The sequence below is a fragment of the Hemiscyllium ocellatum genome, chromosome 17, assembly GCF_020745735.1.
Source record: "Hemiscyllium ocellatum isolate sHemOce1 chromosome 17, sHemOce1.pat.X.cur, whole genome shotgun sequence".
Lineage (NCBI taxonomy): Eukaryota > Metazoa > Chordata > Chondrichthyes > Orectolobiformes > Hemiscylliidae > Hemiscyllium > Hemiscyllium ocellatum.
This window is the reverse complement of record NC_083417.1, coordinates 47,009,525-47,031,028: the sequence shown is the minus strand read 5'-3', so window position 1 is coordinate 47,031,028 and position 21,504 is coordinate 47,009,525. Positions and strand designations below refer to the sequence as shown.

The window sequence follows — 21,504 nt, the reverse complement described above, 5'->3', positions numbered from 1 at the left end:
GAAACACACACAGACACGGGAAGAATGCGCAAATTCCACACAGACAGTCACCTGAGGCTAGAAATGAACTGGGATCCTGGTGCTGTGAGGCAGCAGTGCTAATCACTGAGCCACTGTCCCGCCCATTGTATCTCTTGTATCAACTAAGTAATGATCAAGTTCTATGTTGCATTTCAAATTGGTGTACAATTTTATCTTGAATTTTGTAAACACTGTACACATTTAGTGGTGTTATCTACATATTATTCTAAAATAAGTATTAAATAATGTTTTAAAGACACAGATTGTCACAGATGCAGAGTTGGAAAATGCACAAGGATCGGAGAATGATGAGGAGAGCTCAGATTTCTCTGCAGAGCTGACTTCCACTATTTCTGGAATAACTGAAAAACTAGATGATACAGAGCCTGGCCAAGGTTGTATCTTTAATTTATTGGTGTTGTCTCGTAAGTGCATTGTATCATAGAAGAATTACGGAAATGTTATGTCGCATAAGGAGGATATTCAGTTCATCATGCCTGCATGAGCTCATTAAATAAAGAGCATTACCTAGTGCTACTCTCCTGCCTTATCACCCATACCCTTGCACATTATTTTTATCCAAATAATCATCCAATGTTTTTTTGAATGTCTCAATTGAACCTGCCTCCACCAGACCACCAGCAGTGCTTTTCATATTCCAATTACTCATTGAATGAAAATGTTTTTACTCAATTCATCCTTGGTTTTTTTTGCAGAACACTTTAAATTGGTGCCCTCTATTTTTTTGTTATCCCTTTTACAAGGAGGAACAGTTTCTCCCTATTCTACTCTGTCCAGCCCACTCATAATTTTGAAAGCCTCTGTCAGATCTCTTCCTAGCTTTCTTCTCTCCACAGTGAACAGTCCTAAAGTTTTTCATCATGGAACCATTCTTATAATCTGCTTCTGCACCCTCTCCAATGCATTCATATGCTTTCTATGATTTACTGCCCAGAATAGTACACAGTACTCCAGCTGAGGTCAAACAAATGTCTTACATAATTTCAACAGCACCTGTTTTCTCTTGTACTCAATGACCCTATTAATTAAGGTCAGCATGCTGAATGCTTCACTTATCCTCTCTCTCCCTCTCCTGCCATTTTCAATGATCTGTGCACATATACACTCAGGTCCTACTACTACTTCTGCACTCCCTTAGAATTGAGACACTTTTTTTATCTTGCCTTTCAATGTTCTTTCTACCAAAATCACTTCCCAACATTGAAATACATCTGCCATCTGTGTGCACACTCCATCAACTTGTCTGTATATTTATGGAGTTCTACACTGTCCTCCTCACAGTTGACAATTGAACCAAGTTTTGTATCATCTGAAAATTTTGAAATTTCCCCCTACACACCAAGATCAAGATCATTAATATGTATATCAGGGAAAGCAAGACTTCCCAATACCGATGCCTGGGTGACTCTACTACAAACTTTCTCCAGCCTGAAAAATATCCATTGACCATTAGTGTCCATTTCCAATCACTCAGTCAATTTTGTATCCATGTTATTATTGACTTTTTTATTCCATGATCTATAACTTTCCTCAAGTCTGCTATGTAGCAGCATATCATCTCAAAGTTCAGAAACACCACATCGATAACATTACCCGTATCAAGGCTTTTGTTATCTCTTCAAAAATTTCCAGCAGGTTCGTTAAACATGATTTCTTTTTTAGAAATGGCTTTTCCTAATCAACTCAGCTTATTCCATATTACAATTTTTGTATCTCAAATAATTGTTTCTGGAAGCTCCCGAACCACTTAAACTGAACGGTCATAGTTGATGGGCTTGTCCTTCCAAACTTTCTGGAAGAAGGCAATAATGTTTGCAATTCTCCAGACCTCTGGCACCTCCCCGAACTCTAGGGAAGACTGAAAGATTGTGGCTAGTGCCCCTGAAATTTCCAGTCTCACTTCCTTCAATATCCTTGGGTGCATCTCATCCAATCCTGGTGTCTTGTCAACTTAAAACATCATTAGTGTGTAGACAGACAAAGAAAATAAAAACTTTTTGCCCAAAGAAACTTTGTAAGGTAAATAATGATAGCCTGCTAAACCAGATGCAGCAAAACCTTGTACAAGTAATAATTTGTTCTAATGTTTTTGAGCAAATGATTGCTGCTTTCTCATAATTTTATACCCTCCCTCATCCTTCAAGGAAGCGAAACTTGCCATTTTGAACCATTGTCGCCAAAAACTGACTTTAGTCCCATAGCAATGTTAAAAGTGACCATGCAAGCTACTCGATTGCATCAAATTTCCAGCAATTAAAGATGGTCGACATGCTGATTGTTTTGGCCGTATTTTGTGAATGATAAAGAATTTTTAAAAATCTGATGTGAAAATGGCACATATATAAACAGACTATTCATTCTGCCAGGTACTATGATCTATGGATTTTTCAATGGAGTGTCCTTTGCAGTGACTGGAAAAAAAAGACTACTGTAAAGCTTAGATAGAAACCAGACTGATTTTCTTCAGAACCTTTCAATTGATTCTCTATTTCTCCAGTGATATTTAGCATTATTTCTGTTCTGTTAGAATGAGAATTGTTATCAATAGTACTATATTTATTTTCTTAGTTATGGAACAGTTTTATTATTTCATGTTAATTTAGTTGCCCTCAAAAGCAGGTAAAGTAATAGCTTACTATGACTGTGTTTCAGTCTGTACTTCATATCTATTGGTTATTGTTTTTGCCTCTGTGTAGTCGTATCATAAGATGAAATGAAAGCTGGTATCTGATAAAGCTCTAATCTTGGCACATATTGTAGGACAATATGCAAGACCTAAACAAATAATTTGTAAGTTTAATGTAATTTACTGAGATACTTAGCAGTCATCCATGTAACTAAACTATGTTCTTTAAATATGCAGTATAGGCCTACAACTGTTAACGTTTGTCACAACTCTTATGAAGTTATATGATTGCTTCATCATTTTTATCACAATATTGTGTGGCCATATGTTCCAACTATAAAATTGTAAAAGAATATTAGTCTATTGTTTTTAAGCATTGAATTTATTTCTTTCCCAGTTGATGATGATGTTGAGGAATCAATAACGGACAGTGATGATTGTATTGTCCCAGGCCGGCTGTCAACACACATAAAGCAGGTTAGTCTATTCCGTTAAATGTTTGAAATTTGATTATGTGATCTATAGAAAACAGTTTTAATGCAAGGCAATATAATGTTTAGGACAGAGATAGTATTATTCTTTTAACACCAGATTATTAAGCTTTATTGCTGATCAAGGGATACAGTTAGTGGAGAAAGGGAACAAAAGTGGAATGACATAAAATCAGATGTGGAAAGGGAAAAAAATGGGATAAGAAGAAGCAAGGCAAACAGAATCAGCAAAGTTGATTCAAACGGCTGTGTATCCATTGTTAGCATACTCCTTTTGTTCAACATTTGGTACCTGATTTCCAAGTGGAAGGGAACCCCTACCCAGTCTTGCAATTATTATGCAATCTCAAAATATTTTATACACCTAATTTTGCAGTGACATTTCTGAGCTTCATCGATCTGTGTTAAATCAAGAAGTTGAATTAATACTAATGGAGAAACTGAAGCCTGTCATTTACCAATCACAGCTATCAACACAAAATCTGAATATTTTTAGTTCGCACTGTGTTGTTGCTTGTGTAAATGTGGTTTAATGCTTTTAGATATGCAGGCTTATTTTGGAAGATTAACTAAATTAGTGTTTACATTTTTCAAAGAAAATTTAAAGTTTAAATTTGAGATTTTCATTTTGTAAAGTAGGCAAATTCCGACTAAATTTTCTTACCGTCGAGTTGATAATGTATATAAGCTTCTCTCTACAGCCTTGCAGGTCTGTACTAGATGAAAGCTGAAAGTAATATTTTATCCCAGAAGTGCTACATTTCAAACCTGAATTGGAGAAGTATCATTGAAAAGGTTTTTTCAAAAGATAACTTCTAATACTTTCTGTATACATTAATGGTTTGTTGAGAGCTATCAGTTATGGAGGATTTCTCTACCTCAGCTTGTTGTCTTTATTGAAAACATCTGATTGATTCATTTATCAAGGCTAAGTGCAGAAGGTCATTTGCACGAATCTTTTTCGATGTTCTCTTCTCTTGCATGTTCTGCATTTCTAGCATTAAGTAGTATAACCGCTACATTAGTCAATAACCATTCCTGATTGGCTTTCAATCCCCATCCAGTCCTTAAATAAAGTAAGTCTGACATCTCATTATGTGACCAGCTACACTAAGCAATTGCCCATGGGTGATTGGCTGTCAGTCTACTTCTCTGTCTCCAGAGGGGTGTAAAAATGTCACCACCAATTTCAAATAGTGGCACAGATGCCTTTTTAACTAGAAGAATCCATAGAATATTTAATTACATGTTCAGTGCACTAAAGAATCAAAATTTATGACATTTTAAAGTGACGAATGACTAACTTCTTAGCAAAGTACCCACATTGCATATTATGTTGAGTAGGAATCAGAAATATGCTTGCAATTTTAAAGTCTTAATCCATCTGTGATATGATAGAAAATTACATATGTGTAATTTTTATTTTAGGAGTGGTAAGTAACACTTATTTAACTTGACTTTAAGTTCACTCAGCAATTTTAATGTGTATTGAACTGAGGCAAACGTTAAAGATGTAATATCATAAGAAAAACTAACTACCTTTAACAGACTCGTTTGTGAACTTGAGGGTGGGAGACTGCAGGTCGAAATACTGCCAGATAGTAAGTGTAATTATAGGATTAAAAACCATGTTCTCCTGTTGACTGTAAGATAATGAAAAATATAAATTTCCAGAATGCTTAAGGTGGCGAACCCAGCAGATGTAATTAAACAATAACTCAGCAGATCTGCAATTAATTAGGAATTCACAGTACATACTGAATTGTGTTTTAAATGCATGTATGTTTTCATGTCAAGTGTTGTAATTAAAGTGGCTTACCAATTGCAGTATTATACCAATAGTATATCACACTTCAAAGCAATTTTTTTGGATATTTTAATCGAAAAATAAATCCAACAGGTCTTCTAGACCATGCTTTACTGTAGGTCCTGTCTCTTTTTGCTGCCTGTGATGTATAATTAAACACAGATTACTTCATTTCATTTACAACATTTATGAGCTGCACTTTGTCAGAATGAAATGCTTGTCCCCTCCTTTCCTCACCAAAGTGGCGTAATTAGTGTTAGCATCTTCCTTAACAGTCTACATAAAGTTTAGTGCTTGTATTAAATCAAGTCATTAACATAATGTGCTGTACAATTTGCCCCTATCTCTTTTCGTTTCCACTACATCAAAGCTCTTTGGAGCAGCAGTGTAATTGGGCCGTGCCAGCTTGTCAAGTTCAGTCAAGCTGATGGCTGCTTCTCCTCTGAAAAGCTTCCAGGCATAATAATTAGTGGAGAAGAAAGTCAAGAAAATGTAAAAATTTGTTCTGTTATCTATGAATATTTAATGTATTTGAATAATTAGGAGTTAAGATTATCAATTCGATGTATAATACATTGATTAAAAGCTGTGTGCAGAGCCCAGAATTAGATATAAAAACAGACATTTGAATTCTGTTGGCAATACTTAAAAGCCTCTACACTTATGCCTGATCACCACATTTTCAAATTGAAGTAATGAACAATGTATTAATGATTTTGTAATGATATGGTGAGAAAATATATTTATAGGAAACAGTGTTTGATTTCAATAATCATAAAATATGAACTTCTTTGAAAAAGCTAACACATTTTATTTCTAATTCAACATTGTGCTATTATCTAATCATAATATCTAAAGTGATAATCCTCCATATCTTTCAATTATGAGGTTTTGCCAATTTTACAGCTGGTAAAAAGCAACCTTTATTTCTTCCAAAATTTATTTTATTTTGATGTACATTCAATGTGTAAAAATAATGCAACACATTCCTGCATTGTAAAATTAGTGTCCCTTCCTTCTAAGGCAACTCTGAATTTTAGTGTTGAACAATGACCAAGTTAACATTTTCAAGAGCTTGCAATCAAATGAGCATTATTATCTACTGAATGTATCTTACTTTTTTGTAATGAGGTAAATTTGCTGTACTTCATACAAAGACTGAATATTTACTGGACTACTGAAATTTCTGCTTTGGCATCTTTGATATTCATAAAGGGGGTTGAAGAAGCAACTTGGCAGTTCTTTATCTGATCTACAGCTTCCTTCTCACCCTTTCTGGGTTTAGCTTTATAACCTCCCAAACTCATGTGAATTCCCATCTGATCTCAATAATTTCTAAACTAAGGGGCAGCCTTCTATATTGATAGAGATCAATACAGATATCAAAATCTGAGTTGAATCTTTGGAAATGAGATTTTGCCCAGGCCCTCTTGGAAGACATAAGTGGAGGAGCAATGAATCTGTCCAGGATTTCGAGGGACTGTTCTGTTTAAGTCATGGCAAAAAAAGAACTCTACCTTAGTAGGACAATAGCAACATAATGCAAATGATAGAAATCTAAAATATAAACAAGAAGGTCTGGAGAAATTCTGCAGATCTGACAGTATATTTGAAGATACAAATAGAGTTAACTATTCAAGTCCAATATGACTCTTGCTAGGAACTGAAGGGAGAGATGGAAAAGTGAGGTGTTTTATATTAGAAAAAAGTGAAAAGGAGAAAATGGAACAGAAGGGAAAATCAGGAACTGATAGAAAATAGCGGCCATAGGTATCACAGAACAAAAAAATCAAGAGAGTGTTAATGGTTGTAGAGAACTCTTGCCATCTGACCTTCCCTGACCTTCACTTCTTTTCCACTTGTTTCTCCCCATCTTTTTCGAAAATATAAATATTATCACATTCCACCCATCTCATCAGTACTGAAAAAGAGTTATTGGATTCAAAATGTTAACTCTTGTTTTTCTTTCTTGATACATGTTACCAGATGCACTGAGTTTATCCAGCACTGCAATGTTTACTCTATTCAGTGGGATTGATCTAAATTATTTTGCATTGTTATGTGAATATAAGTTGTGCTGATTGAATAAAATGAACCTAATCACATCTGTTGTTAAATGTTTCACAATAATGCAACTTGAAATCTCAAACTAAACTTTGTGCCATTTATTGTTGGTTGATTCCATTGCTATAAAGGTTGAAAGTATACAAATGTGAAAGAAACCATTAGCTGGTCCAAGTTGCAGGTGGATTTAATTTTACATTGTGCCTGTGCTGATATTCAAGTAGATTTAAATTAAACAGTGAGAGTCAGCTCCCATAAAAGTAACTTGTTCAGACACTTTCAAGAAGCAATTAATGCCACTAAACCCCAGGTATTTATGCCACAATAGACATTCTATTGCTACCTTTTAAAAAGAGTTCCATAGGCCTGTGTATTGTTGCAGAAAGATACCACAATTTAAAAATTACAATTTGCATATGACTTTTTGCATATTTGGTTAACTGAGACAGAAAGTATACTTTCCTAGCGCACAATAATCAGCCTTTTTCTAGATTTTTCTATAAAAATGGACAGTGAGGCTTACATAACTCTTTATAGAATCCAACTTTGATTCCATATGAATTGAGCTTGTATGCCACTCAAGGGGAAGTATTCCAACTTCTTTTTCTTCATCAAGCATTCTTTATCCCTTAACAGCTTAGCTGAGTCCAGCAAACATTCCCTGAAGGATAGTTAAAATAAGCATATTAGTTGAGGTCCAATTCAAACTTGTCTCTTTGATGTTGTGCTCTTGTCAGCACCTTGCGGACATAGTTTGCACTTAAAGTGCCAAGATTTATACAGCTATTTATGGATGCATTTTTGTGCTTACAATCTAGGGATAACTCGTTCTTCCAGCATAATGACAGCTTTCTTTTGTACTGTATGAAATAGTCAGCTCCCTTCAGTCTTTCAATTGTCAGGAATCAAACTAGTAGAAATTCTGCCTCCCAGTTTTTGAGAGGCAATCAGTAAAAATGACACTTAGCAAATATGATTGCTGAATGAGGCCAAAAGTGAAAACATAAAGTCTAAGGAGATTCTCAGAAAGCAAATAAAAGGAGTACAAGTAAAATCAGAAAATGTTTCAGTTGTCGTAGCTACTGAAAATGACATTTAAGTTCTAAGGAAAAGTGAATTTTGTTTAATTTCGAGGGCACCACTTAACAAATAGAGAGAGAAAGCCATTGGGATGAGTAGTGGAATTTAAGAGCCATCAAAATGAAATGATTTTCAAAATAAAAATTCTAATGAAGAATTTAATAAATTAAAATTAATATTTTATGGTTGAAAAGCTACAAATAAAATGAAGTTAAAAGATCTGCTGTAAAATACAATATATACCATTTGATAGTTGCCTTAAAATGAAAGACTCTGTCACAAGTGAAACTGAGGTCACTTTTCGAATACTGTACACAGTTCTGGTCGGCCTTCTGTGGGAAGGCTGTTGTTAAACTTGAGAGTGTACAAAAGAGATTTACAAGGATATTGCCAGGACTGAAGGGCTTGTGTTACAGGAGAGGCTTTTTAGGCTGGGACTGTTTTCCCTGGAATGTCAGAGGCTGAGGGGTGGCCTTAAAGAGGTTTATAAAATCATGAGAGGCATGGATAGGGTGAATAGCCAAGCTCTTTTTCATAGGGTGGGGGAGTTCAAAACTAAAGGGAATAGGCTTAAAGTGAGAGGGGAAATATTTTAAAAGAACCTGAGGGGTAACATTTTCACACAGAGGCTGGTGCTTGTATGGAATGAGCCGCCAGAGGAAGTGGTGGAGGCTAGTACAATTACAACATTTAAACGGCATCTGGATGAGTATATGAATGAGAAGGGTTTAGAGGGATATGGGCCAAGTGCAGGCAAATGTGATTAGTTCAAGTTGGGATGTCTGGTCGGCATAGATGAATTGGATTGAAGGGTCTGTTTTTGTGATATATGACTCTATGAAAACCAGTTCAGAAATTAACTCCACAGCCACCTGGTGTTATGTTTGTGTAATTATGGTGTGACATATTTACTTAGGAAGTTTCTATTGTTAATGGGCTCACAGATATTTTACTAGAAATTTTTAATCCAAAAATGAGACAGAAGAAAGCATTAAGTTTATATACTGCCTTCGTGATTTTTGAGAAGATTTGTAGCTCAAGTTGATGATAAGTCTGTAAGTTAACTCACTGAGCTTGAAGCTTTGTTTTCAGACATTTCATCACCATGCTAGGTAACATCATCAGTGACAGTCTCTGGTGAAGCACTGGTAATATGTCCTGCCTCTCTATTTATAGGTCTTGGTTTCTTAAAGTGGGTGATGTCATTTCTGGTTCTTTTTTTTCAAGGAAAGGTAGATCAATCTAAGTCGATATATTGATTGATGGAGTTCTGGTTAGAATGCCATACCTCTAAGAATTCTCGTGAGTGTCTTTGTTTCGCCTGTCCTAGAATGCGTGTGTTGTCCCAGTCAAAGTGGTGTCCTCCTTTGTCTGTATAAATGAAAACTAGTGTGAGTGTCATGTCTTTTGGTGGCCATTTTGGTGGTCCATGTGTCCTGGTGGCAAGTTTCCTGCTAGTTTGTCCATTGTAGTATTTTTTATAGTTCTTGCATGGTATCTTGTAAATAACGTTAGTTTTGCTGGTGGTATCTAATGGATCCTTTAAGTTCTTTATTCGCTGTTTAAATATGTTGGTAGGTTTGTGGGCTACCATGATGCCAAAGGATCTGAGTAGTCTGGAAGTCATTTCTGATAGGTCTTTGATGTGGCGATAGTTTTTGGTTACGTTTTATCCACTTGTTTGGGTTTGTTTCTGAGGAATCGGCAGGTTATGTTTATTGGGTACCCGTTTTTGTTAACATTATTTCAACGGGCTACTTCACACTGCAGCACCCAAGAACTACAAAAATCAGATGAAAACTATTTATACAATGTTTTCAGGAAAAACAGGTACCCAATAAACACAGTCGTTGATTCCTCAGAAACAAACCCAAACAAGAGATAGTCACTCTAGAGATAGAGTGAGCAGTTTAAAATAGCATACAGTATCCTGGACCTATTAGACAATAGACAATAGCCATTCTGCCCTTCGAGCCTGCACCACCATTCAATATGATCATGGCTGATCATCCTTAATCAGTATCCTGTTCCTGCCTTATCTCCATAACCCTTGATTCCACTATCCTTGAGAACGCTATCCAACTCTTTCTTAAATGAATCCAGAGACTGGGCCTCCACTGCCCCCTGGGGCAGAGCATTCCACATAGTCACCACTCTCTGGGTGAAGAAGTTTCTCCTCATCTCTGTCCTAAATAGTCTACCCGTATTTTTAAGCTGTGTCCTCTGGTTCAGCACTCATCCATCAGCAGAAACATGTTTCCTGCCTCCAAAGTGTCCAATCCTTTAATAATCTTATATGTCTCAATCAGATCCCCTCTCAGTCTTCTAAACTCAATGGTATACAAGCCCAGTCGCTCCAGTCTTACAGCGTAAGGTAGTCCCGCCATTCCAGGAATTGACCTCGTGAACCTCCGCTGCACTCCCTCAATAGCCAGAATGTCTTTCCTCAAATTTGGAGACCAGAACTGCACACAGTACTCCAGATGTGGTCTCACCAGGGCCCTGTACAGCTGCAGAAGAACCTATTTGCTTCTAAACTCGATCCCTCTTGTTATGAAGACCAGCATAATATTAGCCTTTTTCACTACCTGTTGTACCTGCATGCTGATCTTTATTGACTGGTGTACAAGAACACCCAGATCTCTTTGTTCTGCCCCTTTACCTAAATTGATTCCATTTAGGTAGTAATTTGCCTTCCTGTTCTTGCCACCAAAGTGGATAACCATACTTTTATCCACATTAAACTGCATCTGACCACTCACCTAACCTGTCCAGGTCACCCTGTAATCTCCTCACATTTCACCCTGCCACCCAGCTTAGTATCATCAGCAAATTTGCTAATGTTACTACTAATACCATCTTCTATATCATTAACATATATTATAAAACGCTGCGGTACTCTACTGGTCACTGCCTGCCATTCCGAAATGGAGCTGGTTATCACTACTCTTTGTTTCCTATCAGCCAACCAACTTTCAATCCAAGTTAGTACTTTGCCCCCAATACCATGCGCCCTAATTTTGCTCACTAATCTCCTATATGGGACTTTATCAAAAGCTTTCTGAAAGTCCAGGTACACTACATCTACTGGACCTCCCTCGTCCATCTTCAGAGTTACATCCTCAAAAAATTCCAGAAGATTAGTCAAGCATGATTTCCCCTTCATAAATCCATGCTGACTCTGACCTATCCTGTTACTACTACCCAGATGTGTCGTAATTTCATCCTTTATAATAGACTCCAGCATCTTTCCCACCACTGAGGTCAGACTAATTGGTCTATAATTTCCTGCTTTCTCTCTCCCACCTTTCTTAGTTAAGAGCATTGAGTACAGAGGTAAGCAGATAATGCTGGACTTGTATAAAACATGAGTTAGGCCTCACTGAGAGTGTTGTGTGCAGTTCTGGGCACCGCACTTTAGAAAGGATGTGAACACATTGGAGAAAGTGCAGAAGAGGTTTACAAAAATGGTTCCAGGAATTAGAAATTTCAGTTACAATGACAGATTGGGAGAGTTGGAACTGTTCTCCATAGAGGGAAAAGGCTAAGAAGGTTCTAAATCACGAGGGGGCAGGATAGGGTAGATAGGAAGAAATTATTCCCTAGGATTGAGGATGATAGGTCGTAGATGTAAGCTGATTTGCAAAAGAAGCAAATGTGAACTGAGAAAATATCTTTTTCACACAGCAAGTGATTAGGATCTGGATTACAGTGATGGAAATGTGGTGGAGGGAGGTTCTATTGAGCTATTCCAGAGAGCATCTGAAAATAATTTAAATAAAACAATATTCAGGGTTATGGAGAAAAGGCAGCAGAATGGTATTAAGTAATAAAGCTCATCCAGAGAGCCAATGCAAATACAATGAACATCTTTTTGCACCATAACAATTCTGTGATTCTGTAAGAAGTCCATGAGATAGGAACATAAGAATGAGGAGCAGAAATAGGTCATTCGGCCTATTGAGTCTGCTCTGCCATTTGATCATGGCTGATATGTTTCTCAACCCTATTTCCTGCCTTCTTCTTATAACCTCTGATCCCCTTAATAATCAAGAACCTATCCATCGCTGTCTGAAGTATACTCAGTGACTCGCTCTCTCAAATACACTCAGTGACTCACTCTCCTCAAACCTCTGCAGCGATGAGTTCCATAGTTAACCACACTCTGACTGAAGAAATTCCTCCTCATCTCAGTTTTACAGGGTCATCCCTTCATTCTGAAGCAGTGCTCTTGGACCCTAGCCTATCTACTAGTGGAAATATTTTCTCCACATCCACTCTCTCCAGGCCTCTCATTATTCCGTAAGTTTCAATCAGAATTCCCCCTCCCCGCCCCCACCCAACCCCGTCCTTTTAAGCTCCATTGAGTACAGACCCGGAGTGCTCAAATGTTCCTCCTATTATAAGCCCTTAATCCCTGGGATCATTCTGGTAAACCTCTTCTGACCCCATCCAATGCTCGCACATCTTTCCTTAGATACAGGCCACAAAACTACTTGCAAAATTTCAGATGCAGTCTAATCGGAGCTTTATACAGCCTCAGCATATGTTCCTGCTCTTGTATTCTATCTCCCTTTCCTATCTGCCAACTGAACTTGCATGTTAACCTTAAGAGTATCCTTGACTAGGACTCTCAAGTCCCTTTACACTTTAGATTTCCAAAGCCTTTCCCTGTTTAGAAAATAGTCTACATCTCTATTCCTCCTACCAAAATCCATAACCTTGCACTTTGCCACAATGTGCTCCATCTGCCACTTCTTTGCCCACTCTCCTAGCCTTGTCAAAGGCCTTTTGGAAGTCTAAATACATCATGTCCACTGATTCTGCTTTGTCTAACTTTCTCATTATCTGCTCAAAGAATTTTAAAAGATTTTCAGGCATTACTTCCCCTTGATGAAGCTATGCTGACTCTGCCCAATTTTACCATGTATTTCCAACTACTCATACTGGTATTTTAGTTTGTAGCCTGTAAATATTTCCCCTATTTACCTTCAAACTGATAAATGATGGTCAAATTAGTAGCAATCAGCAACTTACAGTTTACTACTGACATCACTTTTTTGTGTTGTTCCGAGGATTCGATTTATCTTGTTAAAACAAATCTCACAACTATGAGCCACAAAATAGCAAGCAAAGTGCACTACTTCCTCTTTACAATGAATCCCTCCCATTGCCTCCAAATTTCTCAAAATATATACTCGAGCTGTATCTTACTTTGGATGTCATCTCTCCTTCCTGATCGTGTGGAGCATTCTGATCCATGATCAATGATTTATCATTTAAAAAATGCTGAATAAAATTACATTGAATAAAACTGAAATGATTTTCTCTGAAATTGTCATTGTTATCATAATGATTTAATACTGTGGATGCAACTACAGTTTATTACTACTTGCTGCTTTTCAGATTTATCAGAGCAGTTAGTGTGATTTGTGCCTTAGACAGATCAAACAGTGGATGTCAGTTACATTGCGCACTGTATTTACATGAGATGCTCATAAGTATTTTCAGACACTGGAGATAGATATATGCTATAAATTAAACACATCTACTATTGATTTACAATACTGACAAGACTGAGGTCATCAATATCACAGATGCCAGTCTTCAACCAAGTTGATTCACTCCATGTGATATCAAGAAACAGCTGAAAACACTGGATACGGTAAAGGTAATTCATTCGGCATTCAGATTGATTACTTATGTTCCAGAACCTTTAGCCAGGCTGTTTGAATATAGTTACACACTTGTATTCATCTGAAAATGGCTATTCTGTCCTGTGTACAAAAAAACAGGATAAATCCAATCCAGCCAATCACCGTCCTGTAAGATTATTCTCAATCATCAGCAAAATAATTTAAGGGTTTGCCAAAAAGGAATATGCTGCTCACTGGTACTCAGTTTAGATCCTGCCAGAGGCACTGAGTGCCAGGACCTCATTGCAGCCTCAGTGCAAATATGGCTAACTCTTGAGATGAGATGAGAATGACAGCCTGTGACATTAAGGTGCCATTTCACTGTGAATACAATAAGGAGCTATGGCAAAGAGGATAGGAATTCTGCAGTGTGTAACTCACCTCTGACTTCTCAAAATCTGACTTCCAATTATAAGGCGCAAATCAGGAATGTGATGAATGCTCTCCACATGCCAGGTCAAGTGCAGTTGCAACAACACCCAAAGCTTGGCATCATCCAGGACAAACCATCCTATCCACCATCTTCAATATTCAGTCCCTTAACCACCAAACACAGTAGCAGAGCTGTCTACCAACAAAAAGAGGCACCAAGGATCCTCTGACAATGCCTTCCAATTCCATAATTTCTACCACCTAGAAGGGCAGCAGCAATAGATGCTTGGGAGCACCACCATCTTCATTTTCCCTTCCAAGCCATGCACATTCTTGGCTTGGAACCTTATCACCATTCCTTCACTATCATTGGGGCAGAATCCTCAAACTCCTAACAGCACCCCAAAGGACTGCAGCAGTTCAAGCAGCAAGCTCGCCATCATCTTTTCCAGAGCAATTGAGAGGACCAAAACTGTACACTCTACTCCTGGTGAAATCTCAGCAAAGCTCTGTACAACTGCAACACAATAAAGGCCAATATTCCACTTGACTTCCTATTGATCCCTACAGTCATTCACATTTTCCAAACTCTCACCATTTTAAAAATATTCTTTTTTATCATGCCAGAATGAGTAACTTTGCACTTGTATTCAATATGCCATTCTAACCCATTTAATTAGGCTTTGCAAGGCCTCTTAAAGTCTCCTTGAGTCCTACTCAACTATGTTCCCATGCAATTAGTTAGCATTAGCAAATTTAGCAATATCACAATGGGTCCTCCAAACAATTTATGTAGATTGTATATGGCTTTGGACCTAGCACTGGCCCTTCTGGTAATCCATTAATAACAGCCTGTCATCCTTGAGAATGCTCCAATTATGTCTAATTTGTGTCTTGAAGCAATTCTCAATCCATACAAATATGTAACCCCCTCATCCCGTATGCTCTGATTTTACTACTGACATCCTTATGAAAAGCCTTCTGAAAATTCAAATACATCGCATCCATTGGTTCCCCTTTGAGGATGCTACAAGTAATGTCCTCAAAAAACTTAAAATTTGTGAAACATATTTCCCTTTTATAAATCCGTACTGGCCCAGTCCATTCTGTTCTACATGTCCAGTTGTAACATCCTTTGCAATAGATGTTAGTGTTTCCCCACTAGTGGAATCCAACAAATAGGGCTGCAGATCTTCATTCTCCCTTTTCTTCACTTGTTAAATCATTGGGTTATATTTGCTACTTTGCAATCCTCAGGACCCTTTCCATAATCTGTAAAGTTTTAAAAGATAAAGACCAATGCATTCACTGTCTTTCTAGCCACCTCTTTCAACTCTTTGAGGCAAAACACCTTTCATCTAGAGGATCTGGGTGGGATAGAGGATCAGTGCAGACTCGATGGGCTGAGTGGTCTCTTTATGCACTTTAACAGTTATAGTGTCATACCGCACGGAATTAGACCTTTCAGTCCAACCATTCCATGCTGACCATAATCCCAAACTAAATTTGTCCCACCTCCCTGCACTTGGCTTATGTCCCTCCAAATATTTATTTTTCATCTATTGATCTAAATGTCTCTTAAAAGTAGTAACCATACCCACATCCACCACTTCCTCCAGAGGTTCATTCCACACACAAACCACTCTCTGTATAAAAACATTGCCTCAATATCATTTCAAATATTTCTTGTCTCACCTTAGAAAAATACCCTCGAGACTTGAAATCCTCAATCCTAGTGAAAAGACACTTGCCATTCACTTTATCTACCCCCCTCTTTATTTTATGAATCTCTATAAGGGCACTTCTCAACTTCCTAAGCTCCAGTGAAAGAAGTCCCAGCCTATCCAGCCTCTTCTTATAACTCAAACATTCTATTCCCGGCAACATCCTGGTAAATCTCTTTCGAGCCCAAATTCTGATTCTGTGATTCTGTCTCAGTTTTGATACAAGTCCCAAAACGTTTGTAAGAATGTGTTGTAGGTTTTACTATGGGCAACTGAGTTTCCCAGCCGTCAAGAAATCTGGCAATTCAATAAGGTGATGACAGATTTGCACTAAGTTGTGCCTTTCCCCTGATGCTTGTGAGTGAAGAGGAACAGAATTGTATCTTACTACATCACCACATTCCCCCAACAATGAATCCAAGATATACCCCCCTCCCCATTCAAAATTCCCAGTGTTGGGAATCACAGCTGTACACCACCACCACTACTCTGTTTCAAGCTCTGGAATTGAAGTCAGACTGCACAATTGTGCTTTCTGCCCAATTGGAAGCCTATCATTAAGCTAACTTCCACTTGGTGAGTGAAATCTCCATGGCATACACAAAAATCCAGGCTTCTGAGTTTCCTCTTCCAAATCTTCATCTGATTTTTTGTAATGTCATTGTGAAGATGATGGCAGAGGTCAAAATTTGGAAGTCCCAACCCCAAAAAAGCACCTATAATTTTCTCAGTGGGGGAGAATATGGAGACAGATTCCAAATCACACATCCATACGTCACAGAGGCAACTTTCTATATAAAGCAGTAGCTGCCTCCAGTTATGTCTGATTAGCATGAACAAGAAGTAGGAAACACAGTTTTTGCAGTTTCAACCTGGTAAATATTGCAGAGTTCTTTGGGGAGGCAAGGTGCCTATTTGGTATGATCCCAGGACATCTTTGGGGGAGGTCAGGTCAGGGATGAAAATTATTTTCATGAAGATTCCTCTTGAGTTTATTTTGAGGACTGCTTTTAGATTTTTAGAGGCTACTTTTCTATTATCTACTATTAAATGATGTACTTACATAATTAGTTACGTACTTGGTTTTATCGGGGGGGGAGTTATACAAATAAATCTCCCATGTTCAATATTTTGTTACATATTCACTGCAAGTATTAAATGCATACCTTGTATAAACAGATGAATTATTAATGCTTATTTTCCAGGAATAATTATATGTGTAACTAAGAAAAATATAATTTGTTTCCTGAAAACATCTGTCAAAATTAAATGTAGCATTTTTCTGTATTATGTGTATGTATAAAAAATATTTAAGGCTTCAGCTACCCTGATTTCCTTCCGTTAACAGAAAGTTCTACTGTATGCCCTTTCCTCTCAGCATGTTGAATCATGACAGTGATTATAACCTCCAACAAACTTGGTCAGTATGGATAAACTTAGATGATACAAAGTAACTATGGTCCTACCAGCCCACACTACAGCTGGTCAGCTGACACTCGGACTCTGCTCACCATTCCCACCACCATCCTGGTCCCAGCCAACACTGTGTGGTTGGAGGAGGAGCAAGAGTGGAAGAGAGGGAAGTTGTGAGGATGGAGTTGGAGAGATATTGCATCTTGACTGGAGGAGAAGCTTTTCACAGGTGTGGGTGAACAAATGGTGAGTTAGGGCTGCCAGGTACCCACCTTGATTGTCACAGTCCAGACTGTGTCAATAGCCACTATATCTGCTGTGTGAGAAAATAGGAAACTGCATATCAATGAAGTGAGATAAAGTAATAATGAATGCTAATGCATACAAACAAGTGTAAATAGGCCCCTTGCTGCTCAAAAGTGCAATTTTTCTCACTTCGTGGACAATTGAACTTTTTGTTTCTCAAATAAGGCAAGAACCTCAGTTCTACATGTCTCACCATATTTTCCCAACTGATTCACCAATACTTTCATTGTTCAGATGCTGGCAAGATTCCTCCATATGTCTCTGTAATAGTGATCAGATCAAAACTGTTCTTACCTTTTCATGCAACTAATTCACCTATCAAATCTTGATTGCTCTACATATTCAGATGAAGTGATTTTAATGTTTTCTTTCAGCATGGACTTTACTGTCTGATGCACTGGTATCATTTCACTGTCCATCCATCCACATCCCACTGTTTGCCTTTACCCATATCAACATGCTTCATAGAGTCATACAGTACAGAAACAGACCCTTCAATCCAACCCTCCATGCCGAATATAATCCCAAACTAAACTAGTCCCACCTGCCTGTCTCTTTTATCTTTGGATTTTTAAATATTTCTTCATCCAAACCCTCAATATTTGTATGCTATGTTTGTCCGATCTGGTAAATTTTCTGGTCTTATGTATCCAGTGACAGTTTTTTTTAATGGCTCAGACAGTAATCCAAAGACTATTACTTTTGTGCTTCTTTTCAACTTACCCTTCAGCTATCCTACACAGTAAGCCCTCCTGTAACATTCTAGATGCATTCCTGAAAAGTGTAATCCTAAAACATGCAACAGCTTTGGGCAAATCAGTTTTATTTCTCCCTATAGGCGTTTAATGTTGCCCCATTCATCATTCTTTCACTTTTATACTATTTTAAGATTAGCTTCCCTACAGTGTGGAAACAGGCCCTTCGGCCCAAAGGGCCACACTGACCCTCTGAAGAGTAACCCACCCGCACCAAACACTATGGACAATTTAGTATGGCCAATTCACCTGATCTGCACATCTTTGGAATGTGGGAGGAAACCCATGTAGACACTGGGAGAATGTGCAAACTCCACACCAATAGTCACCCAAAGGTGGAATTGAACCTGGGACCTGGTGCTGTGAGGCAGTAATGCTTTCATGCTGCCCACAATATATTGTTCTGTTGACTGTGGGCCACAGCTTTCACAGGGACTCCACAGTTCCATCTGCTGTGTTGAGGGGGGAGCAGATCTACTGAGATAAATCATGACTGTGACCCTGTGGACCAGGAGATGAGGAAAGTCGGTAGTTCTGAGGAGAGAAAATTCATTGAGTGTCATGTGATATGTCCTAATATTGATTATGATGGTAGACACAATGGCACAATCTCTTCCTTTCAGATGCAGATTCAAAGGCATTCCGGCCTTTCAAATTGTGACCTCTCTCAATTTCAAACTGTGGTCCAATGTCTGTAGCAGGGAGTCCCTACCAATAGGCCCCAGGCCATTTGCTGGAACTGTCACTTGCCCCAGCCAGCTACTATTAGACAGCATCTCCCTAATAGCCCACTATCACTCCAAATGATCACAATCACCCTGGAATCTGCCCAAACATGACTGAGCCTCACCCCAGGCACCCTCCTGTTCACAAGACATCAGCAATAACAGAATCTGGCTGTCTCTCTCCCCACTTCCCTGATTCAGGGGCTGTTGTGCACAACAGAAATGACAGCGCTCTACCGTCTTTCCTCATCTCCTGGTCCACAGGGTCACAGTCATGATTTATCTCAGTAGATCTGATTCCCCCTAAAGACATCAGATGGAACTGTGGAGTCCCAATGCAAACTGTGGCCCACAGTCAACAGAAGAATATAACTGACCCACAGAACCTCATCCAGATGATAGCAGTCATCACCCTCCTTTTTCTGTCCCTGCCTCTGCTAACTTAGACAAAATTCAACAGCTCCCCTGCACTGCCAACCATGATCCACCATCAGAACAATGTGGTACTGGCCAATATTGCAGAGAAGAGAATGAAAATCCAACAGGTCCACCCACTACTGACATCTTGTCAGCCAGCAATAAGGCACAAGGAGTAGCACTCCTGAACCCTGGCCTGAATGGCCAGGAAGAAGGGATGCCACAGACCCCAGAAAAGTTGCTAATGGCAGCCTAATGAGCAAATGTCCATCAACCAATACCCAGCTTCTCCTATTTCTCCACACTCTGAAGAATCCCAAACCTCTGGTTTTCCCTCTCTCCCATTCACCAACCATATTGTTCAGTGCCAGTCATGCTAACTGACCATCTCTCTCATCGAACTTTTTGCCAAAGCCACCTCCTGCTGCCTTTCACATTTGCCACTTTCATCTCCCAAACCTTTGCTGTCTGCAAGGATTGCACAATGAGAAGCAAGAGGCAAGAGCAGCTTTGAGTCACAGAGATGGGTTGCAATCTGAAGATATGGCACAAGGGCAGGTTGACTAAAAGGTAAATCAATAGTGACTAGGACAGTTGATGGTAGGGACAGTTGGCAGCAACCAGAAGTTTCAATGAAAAAGAAGGTTGTCAGAAGAGGGAAGGTCAGTGGCAAAAGGGAGAATCAGGAGTAGGTAAGTCTATCAAACTAGCACCATTCAGGTGACAGAGACTTACAATGTAGTAGTTTATCATTAATAAAGTTTTATTTACACTAAATTCCCAAATTTAAATGCAAATACCAACCTAATTAGTTTAACAACATGACAGTGGATTGACTTAGAGTCACAGACTCATATACCAAGGAAACAGACTCCTAGGTCCAATTTGACCATGCTGATCAGACATCTCAGTCTGACCTAGTTCTATTTGCCAGCTTTTGATCCATATCCCTCTCGGCCCTTCCTTTTCACAAACCCATCCAGATGCCTTTTAAATGTTGTTATTGTACCTGCCTCTACCAGTTCCTCTGGCAGCTTATTCCACATGTGCACCACCCTCTGCATTAAAATGTTACCTTTTTAGACTCTACTCCTCTCACATCTTGGCTACTCCCCTTATCCAAGCCCTAAGATTTTATAAACTTCTATAAGGTCACCCCTCAGTCTCCAACACTCCAGGGCAAAAAGCCCAACCCACTCAGGCTCTCCTTATAATTGAAACCATTCAATCCAGGCAACATCCTTGTGAATCGTTTCTGCACCCTCTTAAGTTTAACAACACCCTTCCTATAGAAGGATGACCAGAATTTTGTACTGTATTCTAAAAGGGACCTTACCAATATCCTATACATTATCTTGGACATTACAACAAATTCTTCTTGTTTAAACCCATTTCAACAAAGAAATAATTAAAATTGTTTCAAATCAAATCATCTTTATCACAAATTATTAATTTGGAACTCACAATTGATTTTATTTTGCCAAATAAGCGGAAGAATATAAGGTATTTACTTTTTGTGTAAGTTCAATGGCATATTTCACCTGAGTAATTATCATCAGGCGTCAAGAAACTTATTCAGCAAGATTGAATTTATTGTTTTGAATAAACATGAATGTTTGATAGATTGCCATCAATGCTGCTTTGCTTTCACGAAACCCAAATATTTCTTTCAGAATTTATTGAAAACATCCATCAAGTTTTCTGTAGGGGCCATTTTATAGGGAACTGCTTTTTGATTTTGAGAAAAAAAAGTTGACATTGTAAATCACAACATTATGTGTCAGAAATTACAGCCCTTTGATTTTGTAAAACTATAATCATGTGGTTTCATTCTTTTCTGTCTGATTGGTACCAGCAAGGAATCTTGCTTTAAATTAGATTTGGTTAAATCTGTGACCACTATATTTTCTTCTGTATGATAACAGCTTGCCTGATGCATGCCACTTACTGTTTAACTAACTTGGCAATGCTGATTTAATCAATGAA

At 38.3% G+C, this 21,504-nt stretch overlaps 1 protein-coding gene across 3 annotated transcripts in view; it reads left to right on the top strand.

Moving 5' to 3' along the window:
• rpgrip1l (RPGRIP1 like) overlaps nt 1-21,504 on the top strand; it is a 240,230-nt gene that overhangs the window by 161,295 nt on the left and 57,431 nt on the right. For all 3 annotated transcript variants that reach the window (XM_060837720.1, XM_060837721.1, XM_060837722.1), the window contains 2 exons: nt 278-416; nt 3,066-3,145. In XM_060837720.1, coding sequence (XP_060693703.1) covers nt 278-416; nt 3,066-3,145 — 219 coding nt within the window. The remainder of the gene's footprint in view (nt 1-277; nt 417-3,065; nt 3,146-21,504) is intronic.